General features: G+C 38.5%; 1 protein-coding gene across 33 annotated transcripts in view; it reads right to left on the bottom strand.

Moving 5' to 3' along the window:
- Positions 1-4893: 4893 nt before the first annotated feature.
- Positions 4894-27756, bottom strand: part of Pcdh15 (protocadherin 15) — a 1553555-nt gene continuing 1530692 nt past the window's right edge. For 15 of the 33 annotated variants that reach the window (XR_001779427.2, XR_001779431.2, XR_001779430.2 and 12 more), the window contains 6 exons: positions 25792-25797; positions 19077-24214; positions 17530-17565; positions 13312-13382; positions 12335-12443; positions 4894-9204 (listed from right to left, as the gene is read on the bottom strand). Coding sequence is in view for 16 of the 33 variants with exons in the window: in NM_023115.3 (NP_075604.2) it covers positions 22771-24214; positions 25792-25797 (1450 nt within the window). In the remaining 17 variants the exon portion in view is untranslated. Of the gene's footprint in view, positions 9205-9224; positions 11362-12334; positions 12444-13311; positions 13383-17529; positions 17566-19076; positions 24215-25791; positions 25798-27756 lie in introns of those variants that run through there. The other 18 variants (NM_023115.3, NM_001142735.1, NM_001142737.1 and 15 more) reach the window with 10 other exon arrangements.

The raw sequence follows: 27756 nt of genomic DNA, 5'->3' as shown, positions 1-27756 counted from the left end.
CCTGACCCTTGGCCAAAGTCAGGAAGACTCTTCAAAGATGGAGCAATTGGGAGTTGATTAAAGAGTTGTAACACAACAACAACAACAGCAACAACAAGAAGTGGTATCTTTAGCTGCTCATTGTTTTCACATCATTGGGCACTGGGCACACTGGAGCCTTCCCCCTTTAGTGTGAGATCTCACATGGAAGTCAAGTTGCTGTATTTGTTTGCAGTACACTTTGACAAGTCATTTTGCTACATGAGCCAGCCTATGCTAGCATAAAGCACCCAGAATCAGACCCTGATTTCCCAAACAAGGGCCAGATGAGAAACTTGCCTATTCTAATTTCCCTCACTATTTAGACCCATGGGGGCAGGAGTAGGAATCAATCAAGAGAAGAACTAACAGTAAATATACATCAGATCCGTTTCCTTACACATCTATAGAGGGAGGAAGCAGGCTAAGTCCTTTCTCTGTTCTCTGGGTGGGACTTTACTCTTGGCGCATCCTTTCCCTTCTTGAAGGCATCTTCCTCACACTCTCTTCTGTCCCACACATGTGCTTGTTCTAAAAGCTCTACACATATAACTACTTAACCCTCCCAACTCCAGACAAGATAAGTATTATTCTCACAGCTGTAAAATTCACAAGTTGCTGGCACAGCCAGGCTGCCTGTGGTTAGCTCAAATCTACATTCCCCTACTGGGCTGAACTTTTTGTTATTCTGTTAGGTGGGAAGACTACGAAAACATGAGCTGCACATGAATAAAAGATTTTAGTACTTTTGTAATCGTCCGTGACTCGCCAAAGTATAATACCCCAGACTCAAATAGTATGCAACAGCAAACAGCATTATTCTGTAGAAGATCCAGCATGCAGAGGTCTGCCATTCAGGATGGAAGACAGAGATGTGAGCTTCGCAGGGTCATTTTAAAACCTGTTAGGGTAGGAGTGGGTGACGTTTACCTTTCTTTCCCTTTATTGGTTGGTTCTATCTCCAGGCACAGTATGGGTGCTCTTGTGATTGGTTAAGGCTATGTGGAATGTGGGGGACCTTTCTGGAACCTTTGCTGATTAACTATTGGCTCAGGCTTGGCTCAGCCAAGGTGGCAGGGTAGCTCCTGGCAGCTCCTGATTGGCTGCTGTGAGGGGTGTTTTTTTTCCATGGAACTGACTTGTTTTGGACTTTTCCAGTTCTGGGAAACAGACACTTAGTCTCCCAAAGGGCTAGTTTGCAGCCTGTTGTGGAGTCAGCCTGGTTCTGGCTAACTCAGTCCTCTCACTTGGATATTTTCAGATTTTGACTTAGTTTTGCTATGATACAAAAAGGAACAGACCCTGATAGATACAACACATTGAGAAGTACGATAGATTCAATATGCAAAAAGGTGTAAGTGTTGATATTTGAAACAGGGAGAGGAAAATGAAGAAATCACACAGATCGAACTGACAGACTCAATATTAGAAAGACCCAACTGGAATGGCATTTGGATTCATGCTTTCTATGTTAAAATGTTTACCTTGATGTTTCTCATTACCTTTAATTTAATTTAATGAATCCTGTCTTGATTACAAGACAGGTTCTCTTGTTTGGATTTTTTTTTTTTTTTTAGAGATTGCTGAAAGTCTACATGATAACAAAACAAAAGAAAACAAAAGCAGACACAGGGAATGTGTAGATGTTGGGTTATTCTGAGCTCTTTCTTGATCCTGGGTTAATCTTTTTCTATTTCCTGGTCTCAGTCTGTTCTGTTGTACCATGTGAAATTTATATCTTTAACACATAATTCGATTCTTTTACATTTATTGCCTTTATACAAAAATATTTCACACCTGACTAGCATCCCTCACGGACCCTCTTGGTTTCTCCTCTTCCCTCTTTGTATGTAGAGCTTGCCTAAGGCCCATTTTTCTGCTATCATCTACCCTTCAGGAAAGCCTTTCTTCTGTAATTTACAGAGGAAGCGTCAGTTGCCTGTTCTTGAGACTGAGAGTGGGCAGTGCTGATAATTTTTATTAGTGAGGCACAATCCTTGAGTTCCTGTCCGTCAGTGGAGGCCAGTTCTTAAGTTAGAGTCTTGGGGACATATTTTAAGGTGTTCACAGCTTGAAACTGACCGTGATAAGAAATTTATATGACAGAAATCTACCAACACAGCACATACATTTCAGTTTGTTTTGTTTTTCCGGTGATCTGGATTGCTTTGCTAGCACTTCGATGAAAATAAAACTGTCTATTCCTGTCTATTTTTCATCCCCCATATGCCTTACTTTAAAAATGTATGCAATTTATATTATGAAATATGTACCTATAGGCTTTCTTTGAACCTCAACATTATTTGAATGAGGGGGTATATATCTCTGGAAAAAAAGATGTAATGTACAGTTTGGTATAGTATAAATAATAAGTGCTATAGGAAAGTTGAGAAGGCAATATTTAATATTTATACTTTTTTGCTAATATTAATATACATTTAACTAAAACAATTTAATATAGTTTGGCATTACATCTTTCATTTATGTTTATGCTATCTAAAATCCTTCTCTTTTCTTTACTGTACTATGACTGGTATTTTTGTAATGCTCGAGAATTCTGTGATACTTTGGGAGAGAGCAAGGCACATCAACTTGATGAGGAATAAGAAGGAAAGCAGATTAGGACATGCAAGTCATAGATTTTGTTATATCCCAAATGCCACTAGGCAGTGTTTATTGAGTATAGGGGAAAGAAAAACATAGGTGTGGGCTATAGTTTTATTTAGAACTCAATTTCACCTCAAACCCAGAGAGCCTGGGCTAACTCAATCATTATACAAATGTCTTTGGAGTAGAGGAAGTGAGGCATAGTTTGGACATACCTCTAAATATTGCACTGGCCTCACGGTCGTTGTATCACCCTAGGACTCTCTTGTTCATGCAGTGTCTGCTCTTCAGTATTCCTACCCCAGTTTTCATCCTTCAACACTCCCAAAGAAAAGGAAAGGAAAAAAACTCTCCCCAACCAATGGACTACTCTTACTTCTCTTTTATAAGCATACATTAACAGGACGACTATGGAAGAACAGTTACATCTTCTCGTTTGTTTAGTAAGAGGAATAGATGAATAGAATTTCAAATCACGTGAGTCCTAACATTTGGATCGATCTGTGAAGACTATTGAAAACAACTTCATCTTTTAATTTTGAAGGGTGTTATTTCCTTTTCCCCATGGAATGGATTGTTCATGGGGGAATCAGAGGCTATAGTGTTGCTGTTATGATGGAGGATTCTATTTTTCTTTAACACCCTTGCCTTTCACCAACTTTTGCTTATGCAAGGAGGTTCACTGAGTGTTGGACAAGTAGTGGTCAATGAGGTTCCACTCTAGAGAAGAATAGAAGGGCAGAGGGACAAGGCTACTCCAGTGGCTAGGATGGGGGCAGGGTTAGAAAATTTATCCTCAGTGAACCTGATTTATTAAAGACAGAGGAAAGTTTTGTTTCACCAACATTGGACAGTTAGACAAGTTCCAAATGTACAGGGAAATCATGTCAAATTTCAGATGGCTAAACATGAAGACAGATGATGATAAATAGATCACAGATATATAGGTAGCTGGCACTTAATGGTCATATATATATATAATGCAATATAGTATATATACATATATATATTCTAGGTGGTAGATTATAGGTAGCTGGCACATAATGGTCATATATATATATATATATATATATATATATATATATATATATAAAATATATGATGCAATACAGAATGTATACACATACACACACACACACACACACACACACACATGCACACACACACACACATATATATATATATATATATATATATATATATATATATATATATATATTCTAGGTGGTAGATTGTAAGTAGCTGGCACATAATGGTCATATATATATAATACAATACAGAATATATATATATATATATATATATATAAAGTTTAAGTGTTAAGTGGTTATGAAAGTGTTCATATTACATATATGTATATATATATTTTTTCTAGATGGTAGGTTCTAGGTAGACAAGTGGTAGAGGCGGTAGATAATAAGTTGTAGGTAGATGGATATATGATAGAGATAGACGATAGGTAAGTGGATAAAGAGACAATCATAGGTAGGTGATAGATGATCAATGATATATTAGGAGTAGATGATTATATAAATAGATGATAGGTAGATGAATAATAGAAATGTAGGTAGACCAGCAGAGAGTTGGCAAGTAGTTGATAAATAAAACCATGAGTTTTTTAAAAAAATTGGTTATTTTATTTATTTACATTTCAATCATCCCTTCTCAGTTTTCCTTCCACAATCCCCCCTCCCTCTCCCCTCCCATGCCTCTATGAGAGTGCTCCCCCACCTTCCCACCCACTCCTGCCTTAGCAGCCTAGCATTCCCCTACCCTGGGTCATCTAGCCTTCACAGGACAAAGGGGCTCCCCTCCCAGTGATGCCTGTTAAGACCATCCTCTGCTACATTTCTAGCTGGAGCCATGGGTCCCCCTATATGTACTCTTTGGTTGGTGGTTTAGTTCCTGGGAGCTTTTGGGGGTTGGTCTGGTTGGTTGATATTGTTCTTCCCATGGGGTTGCAAACCATGAGTTTTTGAAACAAACCCAATAGTGTAAAATGTATAGAACAAAACTTCATGTTGGCTATGCTCCTTGACACACTTCTGTGATTTACCATTTCAACAAACACTGAATGTACATGAAAAGCCAATTGTTTAAGTGGTTATAAAAGTGTTCATGAAAAAATAGGTGGTATGTTAGCAAACACCATCTTACTCTGTGTAGAATATAGGTTCATGGACACATGGTTGAGAAATAACAGGAAATAACATTAAAATATTCATCTTTTTTTCTCCTACAGTTTTTAAAGATAAGAGTTGGCAGAGAAGACTTTTACTTTTTAATAGAAAAATTAAATTGCATATACAAATGGAAAAGCAATTGCTGATTTTATCTGCATCTGGCAGAATAATGAGACATCTTTTTTTCAAAAAGAAATTTATTTGTAAAACATTGTGTAATTGTATAACAATGTATTTTAACCCAGACTTTATACTTGATTTTCTTCATACCTTAACGTAACATTTAAGGAAGAACAGTCATTTCGGTAAAGAAATTGGGAAAATGTGGATGTCCTGATAATTTCTCAAACTATAGACAACGTTCACATTTTTCATACACGTGATTAACTTGCCATAAACTTAAGACTTCAATGGAAAAAAAACCAAAGTAAACAGAATCAGCTACTGCTAAAACAAGAGAGAAATACAACAAGAAATTCATGTTATCACCCTGGAATAGGGAGAAACTTTCTATAGGAAATAGAGTCCTAGATACTATTTGAACTTACCCTTCAGATGCACCACTGTGGCATTTACAGGCACAGGAGGCATCTGTCCTGAGAATAGAGTCTTAGTGCTTTCTGCCCATCTCACCATTGAACTAAAGGACTGTGGAAGTTCTACTTACTGTGTATAGTATAAGGCAATGAATGAATAAAACAGAATGAGAGATTAAAGAAGATCTGTGAAAGGAAGAAAGACGATGGCTCCTTTCATGAATTAATATCCAATGACTTCTTGCTTTCTGATACATAAGTGTTATCAGCAACATTTTGATTGTAGCTGCAGTGACTGTTTGGAAGACCCACAGAGGGCAAACATGTTTTAACATCATTGCTGACAGTGGGGACCTCAGGACAGCCGTTTCCTGTACTTTAAGAAGGTCCTTTGGGATGCTATTCAGTTGGAATTCTGTGACAGCTCTTAGGGTTTTCAGTCAATGAGAAGAATAAATCTAGACACTTGGAGGACACCATGGGCTAATGGTCACAGGGTGACCAGTACCTTGCCACACTGACTGCTCTGCTTCTTCCTTGAATTTAGTGTCCACAAGGCTTCGGAAATCTCAGGTTACAACAGGACTGTGATGGTATTTGCTGTGTATGTTGGTTCATTAGGAACGGCAGGGTTTATTTGTTTGCTTTATTTCCCCTTAGTGAAGGCTGGTATTTATTAAGAACAAAAGCTAAAGAAACTTCTCATGCCCTTCTAGGAAAACCAGGCACAAATTTCCTTATATATACTTCCATGTAAATACTATCTATGTTAATTCTTTTTAAGACTAACAGTACCTACATATTTCCCCTGTGCTTTGCAGTTTTAATCATGAGTCCAGATTTCATGGGTTATTTAAAGTCCTGTGAGTGTAGTGCTTCAGCTAATCCAGATTTATTCAGCCAGCGTTTTAGGGCTGTCTCTTTCCTTCAAATACACAAACCAAATATTTGATTTGGTTGTTCCCCATCAAGGCTGCTCATCTTTATCTCACCCCAGGAATAGATTAGCTTCAGGATCATTTATATCAGAACGATCATCTTATAAGTGCTGAAATCGGAATGGCCCCCTGGGTTTTAATAGCTGCATATTGTCTTACAGTGTGTGATCTTGAAAATACCATGTTTTCTATCATGTTATGACACTAGCCTTTGGAACTCTGCTCATATATTAACAGTGGCCACAGAAATTTTCCAAGATCCACACAGCTTTTTATGAAGTTCTCCTATCTTACCCCCATCTTAAGTTTTTTTTTCAATAGCAATAATCAAAACAAACTTCCTTACCAGAACATAGAAACCTTGGCTGAAAGGAAAAAAAACCCAACTGTGAGAGGAACAGCAACATATAAGTTAACATTTACATCTAGAAGCTAAAGGAAGGGCAAAAAATACAGATCTGTATGTACAAAGAATACCAAGGGAGCCTAGTAATCATTACCATGAAATGTCATAAAATATTAAATTATATTTAGTGATCAATGACTGAGCTAGTAGGGAAGTATGAATGCTTAATTTGAGATCTATATGAAATATTTTATGTAACAAAAAAATTGCTTTGGTGCCTGAAGGACTGGCCGTACATTGCTTCATAAACTTCAATATGCATGCAAGCCATCTTACATATTGTGAAGGCGTACCTCCTTGTTAGTAAGCCTGTGGGTGTGGACATGACTCTACAGTTCTAACATTACTACTAATGCTGATGGGTTTTCTAAGGGTATAAAAAGGAATTGATTCCCAGTAAAATGAGATTTCAGGATATTCCTCCAAGTATGTTCACATATCTGAAATGAAAACATACTAGTCACAGAAATTGGTGAGTCGCTAAATATAATTCCTTCACCTTGCAAATGAGAAAATAACATTGTAAAAACCATTTTATAATCTGAACCACGTAAAGGCAGTAATAATAACAGGCTATTCAGTTCTTCAACCACATGATAAACATGCCCAAAGGAATTTAATTGACATATGAACTCGCTCAGTACAATGCCAAATTTGAAGCAAAATATATCTATATCACACTAAGACATATTCAATAAAATTCTGAAGCCCCTTAGACTACATTGGTCATCCTTTCTAATGCTGCAGAATAGGCAACACACAAGGCAATTTTTAAAGGCCATTTTGTTTAGTTTCTACTAATGGCAAAACACTGTGTCTTCTGTTCAGAGGTGGAAAAATGAAGATCATGTTCTTTGATTAAAACAAATGTGCAGACAATCGTTTTCTGGCTCTGGACCATAGCACATAAATATGTGCACTAAAGTCATCTATCAATAAATGAGAGCTGGGAGAAATGAAGTGCTCCAGTGCAATGAAGCTGTGGAATTGCAGCCTGGATAGATAGATAGGAGGTTAACACATTGTATAAGCCTGTGACCCCGACACATCCTTGTATGCTGGGCTTATAAGGGATTCCTGTCTAGTCACATTAGGCGAGACTCCTCCGCCTTGCTACGTCATCCACTGACCATGGGTTCGAGAAGCTTTGCTGTCCACTTGCCCCTCCCTACTCCTCACTAAGCTTTTGTTGAGAGTGGGGTTTATATGTTGCTTCAAACAGTTACTGACTTGCAAAAGTTGGTAAATTATTTGCTCCATGTGGAATGGATAGAATATATGCAGATACATGTGGGGTGTGTGCCAGGTAAAACGGTAAATTATGTGTTTTTTGTTTTTTGGTTTTTTTTTTTTTTTTTTGTTTTTATAAAAGCATTGACCTCGAATGTTCTTCCTAAGGCCACAAGTATTCCTTCAAAAATCTTTAAAACTACATTGTGGATACTATGTAACTTCAGGATTGAAAATAACTTACAAGTGATTCCCACCTGGACTGCTGCTTTGTAAGCCTATTTTTCTTTTATAAAGTCAGCACAGTACAGACAGTAGCTGTATAAATCTCATACCTATAAAAATCTGTTACCCCATAGAAAATAAAATTACATGTGCGGAAAAATGTGCTGTCAACCTAGAAATGGAGTACAATCTATGTTAAGCAAAAAATATAAATGATTTCTACTAAGTTATTCCTTGCTTATTACAATGGAAAAGACTAATTCAAGATCCAACCAAACAACTAGACTTTGAAGTGATGTTACTTAGTGATTTCTGTCTGTCCACAAAGGCTTTTCTGGGGCTAACAATTAATTGATACAAATGATCTCTCTCTTTCTCTTTTATTGTAAAGCAGATCATTCGAAGTGTTAGGTTGTGCACATGTGATAAACCCCATATGTTGATTTTTGAGACAATAAAAAGCAGAGTTCATTAAAAACAAGTAAAAACGAAGTTATTCTTTGTATTGGTCAGAGTTTTGTCATTGGTATGTGGAGGCTGTTCCACGGACCCATCCAGAGCTCCTCCTCATCTGATGGCGCGCTGTCACCGTGGAATTCCATCGACTCTCTGGAGAGCCTACTGTCTACCATGGACTCCTGCTCAGCTGTGTGTTTCAGCCTGGTCCCTGATGGCTTCACTGCCGAGTGCTCAGCCACCACGGGGCACGGGGCAAACGTGACCAGAGTTGGGGTTCTTTTCGCTTTCTCTGTGGAAAATGGCCCCTTGAACAGTGTGTTCAGGGGCACATTCTCTTCACGTGTCCCTGCCAATGTGTCTAATTTCTTCAGATGCCTCCCAAGCAACCCAGGGGAGGGCACCTTCAAGTTATCAGCGACGCAGGCACGGCGTGTTCTCACCACGGAACCATTCTGCGCAATGTAGATGTTGCCGTTGACATTGCTGCGGCCACTGGGCTTGTGAGTTCTGCTTCTCTGCGACTCAGGAGCGCTGTCTTCCCCAGGTGAGCTGCTCTCATACTCCCGATCGACCACCAACTTGATCATTCTTTTTCTTGCCCACTGAGGAAATAAAGAATAACAATATGCTTGGTCATTCTCAAAGGAAATCAAAGGCTTTGTGCAATCCACAGCAAGACCCGAAGAGGTGGCAAAGTACATTCTCAAGAGGCAAAGGAAACATTTTTCCATCTTACTATCCTTTCTCTAACTCCGTATTGGATCCAGAGTCGAAACATCTTTGAATAAAGTGTTGCTGAGTTTGGAAGTAGACCTAATTAATAGGAAACCCTTTCTTTTAACATCAAGATACCATGAGGTATCAAAAGAAAAGTACGTTTTCTCCATATTTTGCTAAGTCCCAACTCATTGTTTTATTGGCTGCTCAGCCATTCAGCAAGTTCAGCAGAAAGCCAGGTACAGAATTTGTACATCGTATCCATTTTAACAGTTTTTTTCTTTCCAGTATTTAAAAAATATTTCCACATCCATGTAACTCTAGTCTGTAACCTACTTTCACATGTTAATCAAAATGTTTGTCCATTTTGATGTGTGCCAGCAGTTGAAGCATCATGGTGTTCTGGGTCATCTCACTGAATCTCTATTTACTTAAAGAAAGTATTTGCCCAACGTGAGTGCTTATTGTTATACGAACCAGAGCATCTCCTGGAACATAATGGACATTTTTGCTGATTAAGCTGTCTTTTTTTAACAACTAGCATCAGACGTGACAAGTTGCAAAACTTAAGCAACACTGGGGGAATATGAATGTCCTCTTTGTACTCAATAGGCAATATTTTCTGGTCTCCCTATAAGTATTTTAAATAATGGTGTTTATTTACCTAGAAGAAAAGCTGTGACTGTTAGATTTTAAACACAACCTAAAGGGTTTTAACTTTCAAGATACGGTTTCATTTAACTCCTAGAATTTGAAGGTGGGAGTTGATACAGGGTATCTTTGACTGGTCACCTTCTCAGGGAGCAGAAATAATCAGAAACAGTTACTCACATTATTTGTTTCTGTTTGTTAGTATCTACTCTGCAAAGACTATTTATCACATATGTGTGTATGTTCCATTGCTATAGACAAGTGTCACTGATAATGCCACTTTATAGTCAGTATTGATGTTTCCCTGTTTGCTAGTAGAAGAGAGAGTTAGACAGGTTTGATCTACCATATCTCAGCAAGCACGTCTACGTAGGTAGCATAGGTGATCATTTTCTTATCTTACTTCTAACCATGAGTCAGAGAGACAAATCATGCTAAGTCCCCACCCTGTCAGGAGCCGTTTCAGAGACCACACAGAAGGCACCGCACACAGGAGCACATGTCACTGCAAACCCCCACCTACTGTGAACTCTCTTCTAAAGGGCTGTGTTGTAACCTTCGGAGTTTGCGCCTGGAGATTTCTTGGGCTCTTCATCCTTCCTTCTGTCATATTCTGGCACCTGAAAGCCCCAGGGGCCTCCGGAGAGACTCTCACTGGTACTGCTGCTGCTGCTCAGTTCTGACTCTGACTCCTCACTTTCCACGCCCCTCTCCATGGAGACTGATTCTGCACTGCCCTCCTCTGGGACATCCTGAGCCTCCAGGTCTGTGGACTCATCCATGGGAGCTGCTTCGCTTTCTTCTCCTTCCTCTGCCCGTTCTTCCTCCTCTAGTGGGGGCTCTTCTTCCTCTTCCACCGGGGGCTCCTCTCTCTTACCTTTCACCTCCTGGATTTCCTCGACCACAGGCCTTCTTCTAGCTAGCACGATGTTTTTTCTTGCTTTCTCTCCCTCTGACTCAGTGGACTCAGACTCCTCTGACTCCGGGGTAGAGCTCTCCTCCGCTTCCTCAGATGGGGTCTCCGACTCTGATTCTTCAGTTGTCTCGGACTCGCTGAACTCGGACTCCGTTTCTGTGTATTCTGTGTAGTCGCTGGACTCCTCCTCTGACTCCACGGTGCTTTCGGTAGCTTCCTCCTGGTCTAGAGTCAGTTGAAGATAGTCTTTGTCTTCTTCATCAAGGCGCCTCCTCCACTCCTCGCCCTCAAGGTCAATGCCTCTTTTCTCAGCGAGACCTCTGACTTTCTTAAAAATCATCGGGAATATCCTGGCTCTCTTCCACGTTGGGTATGTGGGCTCAGCCGCTGGTGGCTTCTCAACGGTGACTACCACCTCCTCCTCACTAGGCTCTCTAATTTCAACTTTGGGTTTTTTAACTTTCTCTGGCTCTACCTGAAAGTTTTGAGAGTGCAATTCAAACGTTAGCTCGGAGGTAGTTATGACGTGATCTTGTCCCTCATAAGTTAAGCAGAAACTCATCTTTTGGGTAAAAGCCTCACGCAAGCTATGCATATAGTTTAAAAACAAAACAAAACAAAACCTGACAATATTCTTTTCTGATGATAGACAGAAGCTAGCCAACAGGCAATATGTTATTTTTATTTTGGCTTTATAGTATTAATACCCAAGTCTAATGCTTTCTCTTTTCTGTTATTTAGTTTAGTTTTATTTAATCTTAGCTCAAGAAAGAAATAACCATTTTCATTACCTTTAGAGTTCTGGCTTGTTAGCTTTCTGCTGTATCTCAGAATTATTAAAAGTCATGGAAATATAATAGTTAATTTGAAAGTTTATGAAAGCATGTCTTGTTGAATTTTGAACCAATTAGGGCTACAGAAACTGTTATTTCGTGGAGGGAAGGACTGTTTGCCAAGTAAATATTGCAGGTAAGATATAAGAATTTGAAAGACATGATTCATGTTAATTCACAAATGAATCGCATAACATTTAAAAAATATTGGTGATGATATTTTATTCTCTGAAAATGGAATATGAAGACTGCATTTTTCATGATTTTTAGTTATGCAGATAGAGTAAGAACAAAAGTAACTTGTATTATAAAATTTATAATATATACAATTCTTAATACTGTCTTTGTAGAAATGTATTCATGATTTTAGAAAGCCTTTTGTATAGCAACTTCTTCCAAGTATTTAACCTTTCATATAGAAGGAAATAAACTGAAAAAAAAAAAAGGTTAAAGAACTGCTTCCATAGGTAAGAGAATGAAATGGTCAGCATTGTTACCTTTCTTTGAAAAACAATTAATAATTTACTAGGAATTTTCTCAGAGTAATCAACAGCACATTAGTCAAACCAGATCTAACAAGCTGTATGACGTGTCATGTCAAAGTCAGGCACTTACCTCTTCTTCTTCATATTCCTCTTCAGCTTCACCAATGACTTCGCCGTATTCCTCCTGTCCAGCAGGTGGCAGCAGTCGACGGCGACTTCCATACTGGGGCATCTCATACCTGCAACATAAACTTGTAACTTGAGATATTTTTCATACACTCTACCATAATGATCTCTGCTTTCTTCTTTTTCTTCATCATCAACAGATACTTAGGGTCTATTAAATTCCTTCTAAAAATTAAAACAACAACAAAAGTACATATTAAGAACCACTACCTGACAGCCAGAGAATTTATTATTATTATTATTATTATTATTATTATTATTATTATTATTGCCATAATGGCTCCCTGGAGTAATAAGGAAGAGAGTTGTTATTTCACATTTAAATTTGGGGAGAGAGTAGAGGTAGGAAGAAGAAAGATGTCATACTTTATAACTACATGGAGAATGGAGGACACAAGAAAGATTCTATATACAAGTCTGTATCTCACACAGGGTGAGAAATCTATATTTTTACGTAAAAGTTGGTTGGAAGGAACATAATCTGTGTGGCATTTTCATCCCGTGTGTTTTTGAAGGTGTGCAGAATTAGTGTTCCATTTTCATACTTGTTACTAAATTTGAAAGTATATTTTATGTTTTTTTTCACTGCTCTGGCACAAAATTTCAGGTAGGCTGGTTAGAAAAAACTCCCACAAAACACAGCATCCAGAATAAATGGTGAATTCAGGAATTGAGCAAATATGTTTGACTTCTATATTCCATTCTAATTATTATGAACCTTCTTAGCACATTTCTAGAAATACAAGCTGGGCAAATGAGAGAAAAATGGTGAGAACTTGACTAATATAACAATCAGGCATACTATTTTCAAATATAAAGGGGCCAGTGGCACTTTAAAAATTCTAATAGCAATAATAACTTCTGATTATTATTTTTTTAAAAAGAATATGATACAATTCTGAATAAAAACTGAAGATGTACCCATGCTCATAACTGTAATAATCTTGTCCATATTCCTGGCCAGGATCAATCCCAGATTCCATGGATAACTCCTATTGTTCAAAGAGAAAAATTGACACTTTTGAATACATTCTTCACATATTTCTGTTTTAAGCGAGATTTCCATACCAACAATTTGTATCTCTCCAAATACTTCTGAAGAAGTAAGTTTAAAATACCCATGGGAAGAAAAACAGAGACAAAGTGTGGAGCAGAGACTGAAAAAAGGTCATCCAGAGACTGCCCCACCTAGGGATCCATTCCATATACAGTTACCAAACCCAGATACTATGGTAGATGCCAAGAAGTGTTTGCTGACAGGAGCCTGATATAGCTGTCTCCTGAGAGGCTCTGCAAGAGCCTGACAAATGCAGAGGTGGATGCTCACAGCCAACCATTGGACTGAGCAAGGGTTCCCAATGCAGGAGTTAGACAAAGGACTGAAGGAGCTGAAGGGGTTTGCAACCCCATAGAAGGAACAACAATATCAACCAATCAGACCCCCCAGAGCTCCCAGGGACTAAGCCACCAACTAAAGAGTACACATGAAGGGACCCATGGCTCCAGCCGCATATGTAGCAGAGGATGGCCTTGTTGGGCATCAGTGGGAGGAGAGGCCCTTGGTCCTGTGAAGGCTCGATGCCCCAGTGTAGGGGAATGCCAGGATGGGGAAGCCAGAGTAGGTGGGTGGGAGGGGGAACACCTCATATAAGCAGGGGGAAAGGGGATGGGATAGGGGGTTTTTAGAGGGGAAACCAGGAAAGGGGATACCATTTGACATGTAAGTAAAGAAAATATCTAATAAAAAATAATAAAGAGGGGAGTTTGAGCTTCTTCATTAAAAAAATGTCAAGTTAACACTTTTCTGGTGTTATATTTTCAGTTATTCTCATGGAACCTATTTGTCATTAGATAGTGTGCAAATGGGAGAGCGCAGGTTTCCTGGCTATAAAATTATAGACATTTTCAGGTGAGTAGTTTTGCTTGCTTTTAACAAACTTTGAAGATTAACACAATCAACATTAAATGTCATTGTAGCTTATTGACTGGCCAGGGCATGAGGCTTTTGTTACAGTGGCTTTGTTCATTCTTTCTCTACTGATGGTTCTCTGTTACCCAGAACTCCCTCACCAAAAACTTTACATCCTCTGATAGCGACTTGCACACTAACAAGGACCTCAGCTCTTGTTAAAGATGTTTTAAACACATCCTTGTTTTTTATACCTTATTAAGAGTCCTTCTGACTCTTGATAATAATGGCTTTTCTTAAACTCTGCTCATAGAGAGAGCTGTGCTTTCAGGTGTATATACGAAAACAGCTTCAGTGGCGATTAAACCATTTCCACACACTTTTAAATTCCATCATAGTAATAATGAGAGATGGCAAAGGTTAAGAAGTTGAATTTACACTGGAGTAAGTGGGGGGAGGGGAAAGCATAACCATCCACAGGGAAGTGGGTTGGTATAGATAATCCACTCGTGATAGGAATTGGCTTTAACACGTGTGTGTGGCACGAGTCAGGAGCTACTACTGTTCTGTGATGGCAGAGAGCAATCATTTCTAAGGCACACAAATTTATCACGCAAGTCATCCATGTGATAAATATGGACAATGACTCTTAGTTATGTCACAACTTGCCAAATCATTTAAAAAGGATTAATCGTGGCTAACCCTAACCAAAGAATTCTACCAAAAATCTGGGATTTGGGTTTCTCTTGAAAAACAAAGGCATGGTACTTTTTGTTCATTCCAGGAATCTCTGTGGTGGTTCCTGCCTCCCACGAGGTCTGGCTACTATTCTTCTATTACACTGCTCTGCATCTGCACTCAAGGACAACCTGCAATCTGTCCCCTGTCTTGCTGTCTCTTCATGAAGTCTCTTTATGGACACTTCCAGCCAGGTTCCTGTAGTTACTAAGTCTGCAATTACCCTTCGACACTAATATAATGCCAACTGACTTTGCAACTTCCAAATACTTTGTAAAGCAGTTCGTTTATGATGTTAAAACTCACTTGTATATCTATTAGGATAAATGTTTTAAAAATAATTAGCAATGCTGCATGTTAACATGGACAGTGAGCAATTGGTGGGCATAAAATTCTAGGGCAGGGGAGTATACATTTGTAAAACAGTTTGGAAAATGTATGCCACAATAGATTGTTCATAACAGTGCAAAGTTAGAACCAGTAGGAAAGTTCAAAAAAAAAAAAAACAAACCAACAAAAAGCCCAACCCCCTGTAGCAGCACAGGGTGGGCAAATAGGCTGAGGTCAAGGGAGGATGGACTATACTGTGATATCCCACTTACAGGAGCTCAGAGGTGATGTAATTCATAGGTGCACGTTAGAAAGCACTTAGGATGAGGGAAGTCAGTGCTGAGTATTAACTCATGCTTGTCACACATGAGAGTGCACTCTTGAGATTTTCATCTAAGTGGCTTATATTTATTTTGTAGCTGTAGGTTTTAGTTTGACAAAATTTCCCATTACAGGAAGGGAAGTATAAAATAAACTTAAGAAAGAACGGTAAGAAATTAGAACAAAGTCAAAGCCCAGATTTAAATGACTTTGAAAAAAACATGTATGCTTCACGCTGGTGAGTGCAGACTTTTAAGGGACTAATGGCATCAGTATATTGGCTTACATAAAGCAGACATCTCAAAAACGCTGCGTTTGCTCTGATAATCAATGCGTGCCTAATCTAATACACACAAGGCACCGAGAAGAACCCTCCGAGCTGTTTTAAATGTAATCTTAGTAACATTTAGCTCTAATTCCTACACTTTCTGACTCCTAAGACTAAGGCTCAGGTCTCGAGAGCTGCTGTATATTCCCAGCATAAATGGCTTCCAATATGGACACGGTTAGAAGGGAAGAGAACAGGAACCCTGGAGTGCAGGGGGATACTCTGCAATTCTTAGCTGGGTCAGCAGAGACAAGAACCAGCACAAATGTGAAAGAAGAGCAGAGTGCCAAGTGTTTAAAAAGAAAAGGAACAGAGGAAAGTCCTTGTGTCAAGGAAGACCTCAGGACTGAGCTAAGCAGGTGACTGGATTTGGCCTTGTCACTGCATGACACAGGCCCTATCTGCATCCCTAGATGTTGAACCAGAAAATGATTGTGAGGGTGGGGCCCAATACTTATTGTTACTTTAAGGCTAATTTCTGCTGCTGACCACACAGAGAAGGTGAAGCTAACTTATACGTTTATTACTGCAGTAAACGTTCAAACTGCTGTAAATCAGAACAATTTCAGTCCCATTTTTCTTGGCTTATCCATGCTTGTTGACCAGAAGCTCATGAACGGGATGTGATGATCAGCATTTGTAGGTGACAGCGCTTGCTGGTTGGGAAACCACCCTGCCCAAGGCCGTGGGTGCATATGGATGGTCACCCTCAGTTTTCTGAGTCAATCATCTGGAAGGTTTCTTGATACAAGTTTCTAATTAAAAGCTTAATTGCAAATTGATATATTTCTGCTCCCTGTCTTCAGATGGTGTGTGTGTGTGTGTGTGTGTGTGTGTGTGTGTGTGTGTGTGTGTGTAGATTCTAAACAAGAAATGCTTTTCCTTTTGTAAATGCAGGGTACTGTTCTTAGAGAAAAGAATCAAATGTATTGCTTAGCAAAGGCCTAAATTTATCACAAAGTCCAGCTGATGAGACCACATTCAGATGAACCCTAGCTCCTGCTCAGCCATGGAGTGGTTTTAGGCAGTAATAGAAAAGTCAGGGCAACAATGATGTACTGGCCTAAATTCTAGAGCTGTGGCTCTCAACCCTCCCAGTGCTGTGAGCCTTTACTATAATTCCTCATGTGGTGGTGACCCCAACCATAAACTTATCTTGTTGTTGTTTTGTAAATGTTATTTTGCTACTGTTTTGAATCACAATGTAAGTATCTGCGTCTTCTGATGGTCTTAGGTGACCCCTGTGAGTCATTTGACCCCTAAAAGACTCCCAACCTCCCCAGGCTGAGAACCGCTGTTCTAGACAGAAGCTAAAAACTTATAGCTGTAGTCACCAGCAAGCCATTGAGTGGCCATTTCTTTTTTTATTTGTTTATTTATTTAAACTCAAAAGTGCATTTTCTCTTGCCAGTAAAAAGGAGACCACATCAGAGGCTGGCCCACTCTGCCCATTGAAGTATAAAAGTATTGTTTAAAGGGTTAGTGAGGTTGAAAAGAAAGTGAAACTCGATACCTCCGGTTTAAGAAGAGAAGGTCTCAGCAGTTGATGCTGCCAAAGGAAATTAAAACAGGAAAAGATTTAGATAGTAGTTCAGATGGGAAATAAAGAACACGATTGAGAAAAGAGGAATACAGGCAACAGCTTGAACCTGTCACTTAAGGTATGATTCATTACTCACATGACACCTGCCAAACTACTAATTAATAGTTCAGATAATTACTTGGGCACCTAAGGTATATCAGAAGCCACTGGCTTTAATTTTGGTTACCTTAATTAGCTAACTGATAATAACCTTAATAACCAATTTCTATGAGGATATTTTTGTTTAAGCTTCAGAGTATGAAGGATTACTTGGGCTTCTATAAACAAATAGCACAGGGCTATTTTGCTCATCATTTCACTCCTCATCACACTAAGTATAATTGCATCCTTCAGGAAGAATGGGAAGTCGGAGTGACAAGATGCATCATCTTTGGGATCGTATTGAAGACATTCTCTTTGCTCTCCCTTTTTTTTTTTTTTTTTTACTATGGAATGGTTTCCTTTTGAGTATGTTTGTAAAAGTCTTTTGTGAGTCAGGAAATTGTCCCTCCTCCAATTCTGTAGGGCCTCCCATCTGCCTCCTCTCCCTGTTAACTCATCCAATGAGCTGTGTCAAAGTCTTTGTTGGTACATTTAGTGATAATTCACGCTTCAACCAAATGGGAACTAAAACTTGCTCAAATTTCAGCTTAGCGAATTTTTAATGATACATATTTCTGTGTGCCCTGGGAGGGTAGAGTGCAGCTCTGGAAGTGATCCTGCCTGTGAATCAACTGCTCAAAATGAGCACATAGATAGGTTACTCTTTGAAAAGGAAAGGAAGTTTAGGTGAGAGACTCTCCGATTCGAATGGATCCATTATCAGTTATAACCATCCCTGAGAACTAGTTCTTCATATAGGTCATTAATATCATCTGCATGGTCTAGAATATATGCATTACAAAGTACAAGCTACAGAGAATGTATTTATGTCACTTTTTTGACTGGGAGACTGTCTGCTAAGTCAAACTAGGTTCTCAGTAATTTCGATGAGACTCACAGATCTCACTTAATGCTATTGGTCAGAATTCTCAGTATGTTCTCTGTAGACTGAGACACAGACATGGAATAAAAAACTCAGAGATGTCTACTAGTATGATATTAGAGATATATAAGATATTTGGGCTAGAGAGAAATCCGAACTGTTAAGAAATGTTAATCAACTTTACAGCCTCTTAATTATATCTATAGAACCAGAAAACCAAATTTAGTGTGCTACCACATATACTACAGTTCAATACAATTCAGAACAAAGACATCATTGGAAATGTTAGCTACTGGTCATTGTTTACACCCCAGATGGTAGGCTTAAAACTCCAAAGCAAAGAAGCAACATATAGAAAGGAAATACATTAGAAAACATCATTAAAAATTTTGATTGAAATAGAAGAAGATAAATCTAGCTTCAATTAGTCCTATATCCTATACAAAGGCTTTCCTGGAAGGCTCAATGCTGGACCACATGATAAAGCCCTTACCTCTGGTGCAAAGCCTCCCCTGAAAGGCAGAAATGGAAACTTGTGTTAAATGCATGGATTTTCAGACCCAAGAGAATTACAGATAAGGACCATTTAAGAGAATCAGAGGAACTACAATCAATTTTACTAAAATTACTCTCACTGGGACATACTTCCTCGCGTTATATTATTCAGATGCGAGGGTCATGTCTGTACTTGCATTACTAAAAGGTTGTCTTCACAGATCTCACTCTCACATGACCAGCAAACTATATCCATCTATGCCACGTAGCCTGATGAACTGAGTCTAACCCCCAGAATTTACATGTAGAAAGGGCTGACTCCTTAAGGTTTTTCTCTGACTTCTCTCTATATCCAGGCTGTGGTACATATGCTCCCAAGCCCCATGCATTCACATACACTGAATAAATAAATGTGAAAACAACTTAAGAACAAAGTGCAATAATTCACCTTAGTTATGTTATGATCAACTAGCATAAAGGTATTCTTTGGTGTCTCACCTATGTCTTGATATGAATAATTATGTTCACTGAGGAAGAAATACTTCTTAAACAGAAGTATATATATATATATATATATGTACATATATATATATATGTGCATACCCAGATTATAGTCTTTCGAGTGAATGTAACCCTATTGCCTACATGTGTCAACTTGATACTAACTATAATGAAGGATACAATAACATACCTTCTTTGTTCTTTAAAGAACCCATTTCAATTACTTTTAAAACCTTCTCAACTTCCAAGTACTCAGAACTATACAAAGGTAAGTAGGGTTCACAGACCACAAGTTGTGCAATGTTTGTCTGTACTTGGGAGGGACAAGAAAGTGTAACAATTTGGGTTGCCATTGATCACGAGATTTTTCTTTATTTTCTGTGTGTTTAATCATTAGGCTGATATTATTTATCTCGTTGTATTCAGCTGTGATATAGATAATGTCACCGAGTTAAAGGCATGGCTTTTTAAGTACAACAAACATGTCTTTGCAGAACATGCACCTATACCCTGGCAGCAGTGGTTCTCAACCTGTGAGTCACAGCTCCCACAGAGGTGTACATGAGGTTCATAGTAATCCAAACCTTACAATTCACAACAGCACAGGCTTACGGTCATGAAGGAGCAGCAAAATAATTTTAGGGCTGGGGCAGCAAAATAATTTTAGGGCTGGGGGGAGGTCACCCCAATATGAGAGACTATATTAAAGGGTCACAACATTGATGAGCCACACAAATCAGGTAAATTATCTCGACAAAGTTTGTTTTCTAGGATATCTCAATTTCACCCTTTTATTAAATATGAAAATTTTTAATATTCGGGCTTAGAGGCTCATGTTTATAATCCCAGCATTTAGGAGGCAGAGACAGGAAAATTGGTCAGTGTGGACCACATAGTGAGTTTGAAGCTATTGTGGGTTATGAGTTCAAGGTAACAAGAGTAAGATCCTCTTTCAAAATTAGTTTTATACACACACACACACACACACACACACACACACACACACACGCATATGCTCTTGTGTTTACATTGGGTAACTCTACTGCTATTTGAGCTCAAAGACAGAAACTTACCAAGAAGAGGTATATTTATATAACATCATCAATATTCATAATTATCTGTCCTTTCCAATCATGAATGTTGATAATTATAAAATCAATCAAACAATATCAACGCGTCTTTTCATGTAATTCTACTACCTCGTGTGTAGCAACTATTCATTTTTAGATCCTATGTCTGTATACATCTAGTCTTAGCAATGACAAAGGCATAACAAATGTTCTCTTTGAATTTTAAATAATCCCTCTAACCATTTCTTATACACTGAGCAGACCTTAACAAATGCAGAGGAAAGAATGATTTTTCACACAGACATGTGAGCTTGTAGCATTGGAGAGACAAGAAGTGCGAGGGGTTATATTTTTAAACAACCTTTATAGGACTCATGTAAAAGACATTTAACTATCAGCAAGACCCTGCTAGAATCCACCATACAGCACAAGTTCTCAGGCATATGACCAGCTGCCAATGAAAACTCCATTGGAAGCTTTTCAATGAAAAGAGGGAAAACAAAACAGCACAAAACACATACAAGAATCCCAGGAAAAAAATGACTTTTGATTTGGAGGAAAGATATCTGAAGCAGATGGGCTGCTGCAGAGGGTAAGTAGGTTTTTGGATTGCTTTTGATCTGCTCCTGTTAATCAGGCATGAACATTAAATTATTGAAGGGCTGTGTCAAATTTTAAGAGCCCCAAACCTTCTTAGAGATGATGGTACTGTGGGGTTCTCAGCCTTTGTGGACACACAGAAGTAAAGCCATGTTTCACTGTGGCTGGGATAGTTTAGGAATACCTCTGTGATTTCCTTGTTGTAATAGAAGCTGAGGTTAGTTGTCTCAGCTGTTCTCATGGAATATGCAGGTTTATATTTTCTCAAATAGTTCAATTCTAGAGTTCAACAAATAGTAGAATTTGTCTCAAAAGTAAGAATTTCTAGTAGTTCAATTTTATTCAATGTGTTTTATGGGAAAAACTAAATATTATTTGACATTTACATATAATACACCATATACCTGTGTATGTCAGTATAACTTAAAAATGAATATGTATGCTTCGTGAAGACAGTGGTGCTTAACTTAGCTATAATTCCCCAGAATTCAATCCATTGAGCTCAGGGATATTTTCACAACTACTGCAACTATGGGACTTTGTTCCCATGGGATAAATCTTTCTCTTCTGCCTAAAACAAAGAACAAACCTCTGAGCATACAGGTGATAAGGCACCAAGAATAGTATCTCTTCATTTAAAAGTAATTTTTATTTTATTTATTAAATAAATTGGATATCAAAGAATGTCTTCTTGGAAAGAAGAACCATAAAATTATAAACAAGGAGGTGATTTTTATAACGGGAAAAGGTTAAATAAAATAGCATTTTAGGCACCTTTGATAAAAAAAATTAAGATGTCTTACAAAAGTCAGTGGCATGAGATTTATTTTCATCATAAAGCATCAAGATAAAGAAACATAACAGCAACTGAAAAAATGGGAGAGACTTCTCATCTGAAAGCCTACTAAAAAGAACAAATCCAGAATGGAGGGTATCATAAGAAAACTGATAACTACATATTAAAGCACCTGAGATTGCCTTTTAAATCCCTGCTGTCTGCCATTCCTTACAATTCTAAGGATCATTTTACCTGTGAAACATTTCCTTTTACCAAATACATAGACTTCAAGGAAATAACAAGCCAAAGAGAGAGCATTATGGCTTACTAGCACCCTGTTTTTCTGTTACCCCCCAGCTAGAACATTCATATAAAACCTTGGTCAAAAACTAAAGAGAAAAGAAAAACATCACCCATCAACAAGGTCAACACGCCTTTGGTTTTAGTTGGATCAGTACTTTTCATGCCCAAATCTCCCCGTTAAAAACAGATAAAGTTACTTACTTTTAAAATAAATGTAGGACAAATAATGCTACCTTGAAGTTAAGAAAATTAAGGTCAATCTACTCTATGAGTTAGTGACGGTGATGTTAATTGAAACTAAAAGTGTGGAAGAAAAAGGCATTGCATTGAGTTTGGGATAAAAAACAGTGGACTCTTCTGTGACGTTCAAAATTCTCGTGCTCCGCTTTGAGGGTTACGACCAAGAAAAGAATCGCCCAGGTAAAATTGGAGAAGCATCGTTACAAAGATGTTGATTGACTGTGAGGTTGCACGTCAATTCCCTCAACAACTCTAACCAACGTTTCCTGGCTCTGGTCATGTGTGATTTTCATGCCTGTTTTCTCTGCAGGGCAAAACGTGTGTAGTTTTGAGGGATCTGCAGGTGGGCAGTTTTTTTCTATGTGACTGTACATGTTAGACACTGATTTCTCGAGCTCTGCCAAGTTTTTCACATGTCTGAGGATCCCTTTTGGATGTCTGTGGGGTTCTGCCCCCCACTGCGGGTTGGATGCTGGTGGCTGTGTCGTAGACGTGGTTTCTCTGGCGTGTGTGGCACTGGCAGTGCATTTAGCAGCTGGTGCAGAGATGCTGTCTGTGGATGGAATGGACGTGGAAGGAGGCTGTGGGAAGAGGCGGGGAGCTGGTGGCCGAGGAGGAGGAGGAAGTGACAGTGGAGGAGGAAGAGGTAGAGAAGAAGTAGGGGGTGTAGAAATGGGAAGAGAAAATGTAACAAGTTGTGGGGGAGGAGGGTTAGGGGGAGAAAGGGGAAGAGGAAAAGTGGTAAAGGCAATGGGAGGTCTAGGAAGAGGCGGATGTGGGAGGGGAGCAGAGATGCTAGGTGGATGGGGAGCGATCTCAAAAGAGTTCCTTTTTGGTTCTGTATCTGATGCACATGTGGGAGTCTCTCTCTTAGAGCTTAAGGAGTTTAAAATACGGGGTCTCAGAGGAGGAGAAAGTTCCAAGGTGCAGTCAGCGGGAGAAGTGACCACATTAGGTTCCGACCCGAGTTCCACCGCTCTGGAAATCGTTGGCAGAGTTGAGAAAGAAAAGTGAGACCAAGAGGAGGAAAAAGAAGAGCCAGAAGACAGAGATTTCAGCTGCTCTGTTTGCTGGACGATTAGGGTGTCTCTGTGTCCCCCTTCTTTCTCTGACTCGTGGGCATCTTCAGTTGCCAGCAGAACGTTGCTGCTACCTCTCTGGCTTGGGTGGCATCTGGCGCTTTCGCATTCAGCTCTCTGATTGGTGATCTGCCACTCCACCAGGTCTATGGTCTCTGGCCTGTTTGGGGCTTTCCACATGAGCCGCCTAGGAAAGCTCACAGACTGATTCCACACCCTCTGGATCTTTTCTCTTGGGCCCCTCAGAGACTGACTCTTAACTTGTGTTCTGGGTGCCAACAGCTCTTCAAAATCTGTTCGTGGCTGAAGGTCTGAGTTTGTTGACCTTTGACCTATACTTTCCATGTAAAGGGGATTATGGGTACTTAAGTTATCCTCATCAGGAACAAATGAGAACGTCCTTGCTGGGTTAGGCTGGCTCTCCTTAAGTGGTCCCTCTACATGAGCTGGCTCATGAGACTCAGTGGTACTGGAGGAAAAGGCCATCCCATCGCGATGACTGCTCCTGTCTTCTGGGACTGAGTTATTTCCCCTGCTTTGTTCAAAATGGTAGAGAAGGAAAAGACTTGAAAGAGAAGAAGGAGACAAGTTGTGATACAGATTCATAAGAAAGGGGTTTTCATGGTTATCATATTTTATATAGCAAAGGCCTAACAACATTAAAGCACTGACGTACAACATCACTTTCAAGATCCTATTCTAGGGAAGACAAGACAGGGACATCCAGAGTTGTGAGCAGGATGAGGAATTTCCATTAAAATATCAATCTCTAGCCTGTCCCGCTCCTCTCTAGTTTGAATCCGTAAAATATCTGGGTTCAAATGTAACAGTTTGCTCCTGTATAAGCTTTGGTTTTGGGGAGTACAGACAGGTACCCCAGCTTTTGGTTGTATATTCCATCTTTCTGGAGGGTGCCCAGAACCCACTGTTATATGCATAGGTCTTGGCAGTATCTCAATCAGAAATTTCCCATTGTATCCCATCTCAGTAACTCTGGGGACTAAAAAACCGTCTCTGATATAAAACAAAATTTGTAAGACATTGCTGAAGGGGAAAGCCCTCTCCCTGGATCAGAAGGACAAGAGTTTCTAAAGACAGAACAGAAAACGCTCTTAGAGAGTTCAAAAATCATAGTTGAGAAATCAACTTCATGCTACCATCCTGAACTAAGAGGATTTAAACTCTACGCTTGGTTATTGTAAAATACAGAAAACACAAACTGACAAGAGAGGGAAATTTTTACAATTTCAGCAAATATAATGTGGGTCAATCATTAGTGAAAAATTCACTGGATGAAAAAATATGTATATTAAAAACAATACCCTTTTGGTTTTTCTGCATGATTGGTCAATGAGTGGATACTGAGCCAAGTACCACAGGTGGCCATGCAATCTAATTCATGTTAAAAAGTTGCATAACTCAAGTCCAGGGCCTGAACTACAAGCATTGGGACCCTTCCTTCTGAAAGGTTAGCTGGCAAGTGCTTTCACATAGCCACTAATTCGATTTTCTTCCCCTTCAAGCTAAAGCATAACAACAAATTAATTTTTTCAGTTGTTAAATGTTTAACTCCAACCGGAGGAAAAATAAAATATAAATATTTTCAACAATGTTGAAAACAGTTATCCAAAATGGGGTAATAGATCAGGCAACGAAATGATACGTAGCTTCGAAATTTGACCACAAAAAACAAGCGTGCTCCCAAAGGGTCTGGATTATCAGACAACCTGAATAATTTAGGAAGTAGGGACAATATGGTCTTTTGTCCTAAGCTTGGAAAGATATTTTAAAAATACATCAAATATCATTTCACTTCATATTATATGGCTGCTAGTTTTGGAAGAAGTAATCTAAGGGAGACATATACGTGATTTATGATGGAAACAACTCTATGTCTGAAGGAAAGATACAGATACTTTTGAAATGGTCCCTGGACACTGAGAGAACTGTCACATCAGAAGGAAACTGGAGGGTGGGGTGGGGGTGGGGAAAGGAGACTAAGGGAGGATGCTATTTCCTTTTAAACATAAACACCTACATCGGGAAAGATGAGGACCACTGTGCAGACATAAATCCTGCTCCACCCATGGCTCTGCATCTATGCTCTAACAGCCTTTTATTAGAATGATAGGACTTACTTACTTATGCCTGTGCGTCCACAGGTGAGAAAGGGCAAACATGTGACAGGGAAGAAAAGTTGTAACTATCATTAATTCCAGGCGATCACGCAACACTAACAGACACTTGCTCTAAACAATACACACATCCAAGAGAGAAGATGCATGTTCTTCAATGTTTCTTTCCCCTCATTCATGAGAATAATATCTAATAATGTTTCAGGTAAAATCTTGTGACTTTAACTCTCCAGTCTTATCATGTAGAATTTTATCTAACCATCTGTTTGCTAGAGATCTATAAAATTTCATCTTCGTGAAGCATGGGCTTATCTTAATCGTGAAAGAGAAATTTTAAATAAGGCCAGGAATCATGAACAAGTCTTAAGTTTAAAAACTGGTTCATGTGCACTATGTTAGAGAGACGATCGTGGGTTTCAGCAAGAAAGTAAATATATTAGATACTAGGTGAGTATTATAGAGTGTTAAATCTACATGAAGTTATTAATTGCTTTGTGAAGATTTGTTTTTCTTGAAATTATTTGGGTTTTTTTTCTATTTAAAAATGTTATTGGGAATAATTCCTTTGGAGCTAGTTGATTTTGCAGCTTACTAGAGAACCCTTATAAAACATTTTCAATAGAAAAATGAAGCATTTCTAAAAATGAGGTAAGGATCAGATTTAAAATGTTTCAATACATGATTCAAAAATCTTCTACTACAGGTTTTCAAGGGCTAATAGCCCTTAAAGACCACTAGTTGCAATTTACCCTCACCCACCACTACTGACTGCAGATTTACAGTTGCTGGTCCATAAATTTGCTTTGTAAAAGCATCTATGTATTTCAGTCATTGTTCTCACACGTGAATACTGCTAACTTCACACAAATGCTTTTGTATTTTAATCTGAACATCATTGTTAGGACATACTGCTCAATATAATTGGAAGATCAAATCATATTGGCTCAATTCCTACTTCACCAGTAATTCAATGAGCGTATCCTTTGAAGACTGAGAAGTGAAAACACAGATTTAAGGAAGGAATTCTATATGTAAATGGAATGCTGTGCTTTAACTACAACTTACGTAGGATATATATACATACATATATGTATATATACATATACACACTGTATGTTATAGATTACATAATTTGTATAACACTAAAAGAGCACCCATATAATTTTACAGCTTCTTATATACTAATATAAATGCTGAATACACTATTCATGCATCTGTCTAAACTCTTTTTTCCAATAGAAGTAATTTCCATGATTTTTGAGATGTGCTCTACTCCCATGAGTAAATCCTAGAAACATAACACCTACATGTTTTTAGTCACTAACAACCAAGTTTCCTGAGATTAGCTCACTTCCAAATTTCTTACCATGCCCTAATGTAGTTGCCCTTAAAGTTTTATAATAAACACAAATTTAATAAAATCAGACTATGTGGGTTTTATCTTTTGACAGAAACAGCTGTGAAGTCTCAGAAATACATTAACAAGCTCTGTCAAAAATGTACGGTTTAAAATTGCTTAGAAATTTCACAGTGTAGAGATGTTGACCACAGCTGCCTCTGAGCAGTAGAGTGAGCAGACTGTTCGAAGCACGCTGTATCACTTAGTAGTGCATATTTTATTCTTTCCTTCATATAATATTCTATAATAATATGTTAACATCTGATTTTAAACCACAGAATTTGATTTTGATTGATAAATTGGAGGTTTTTTTTTAAAATCTCAAATCAAGAATTACAGTCTTACCATTCAGATGTATTACAATCTCCTACTTGACTGCTTTTTTGAAAATCTATAATTTTGTTCAGAAAATTGTCCAAATATCATTAAGATTGGGAGATTAAATATAATATTTGAAGCTGCGTCTAACATGGATATGGTTTATATATATATTTTTTTCTGTAACTTTTCCTTTTGTCTTGATTTGTTTCCTTTTTCTTTTTCACTACAGTTTCTCAACTTGAGTTCTCAGCT

Source organism: Mus musculus, chromosome 10 (assembly GCF_000001635.26).
Source record: "Mus musculus strain C57BL/6J chromosome 10, GRCm38.p6 C57BL/6J".
Classification (NCBI taxonomy): domain Eukaryota; kingdom Metazoa; phylum Chordata; class Mammalia; order Rodentia; family Muridae; genus Mus; species Mus musculus.
This window is presented reverse-complemented; position numbering and strand designations above follow the sequence as displayed.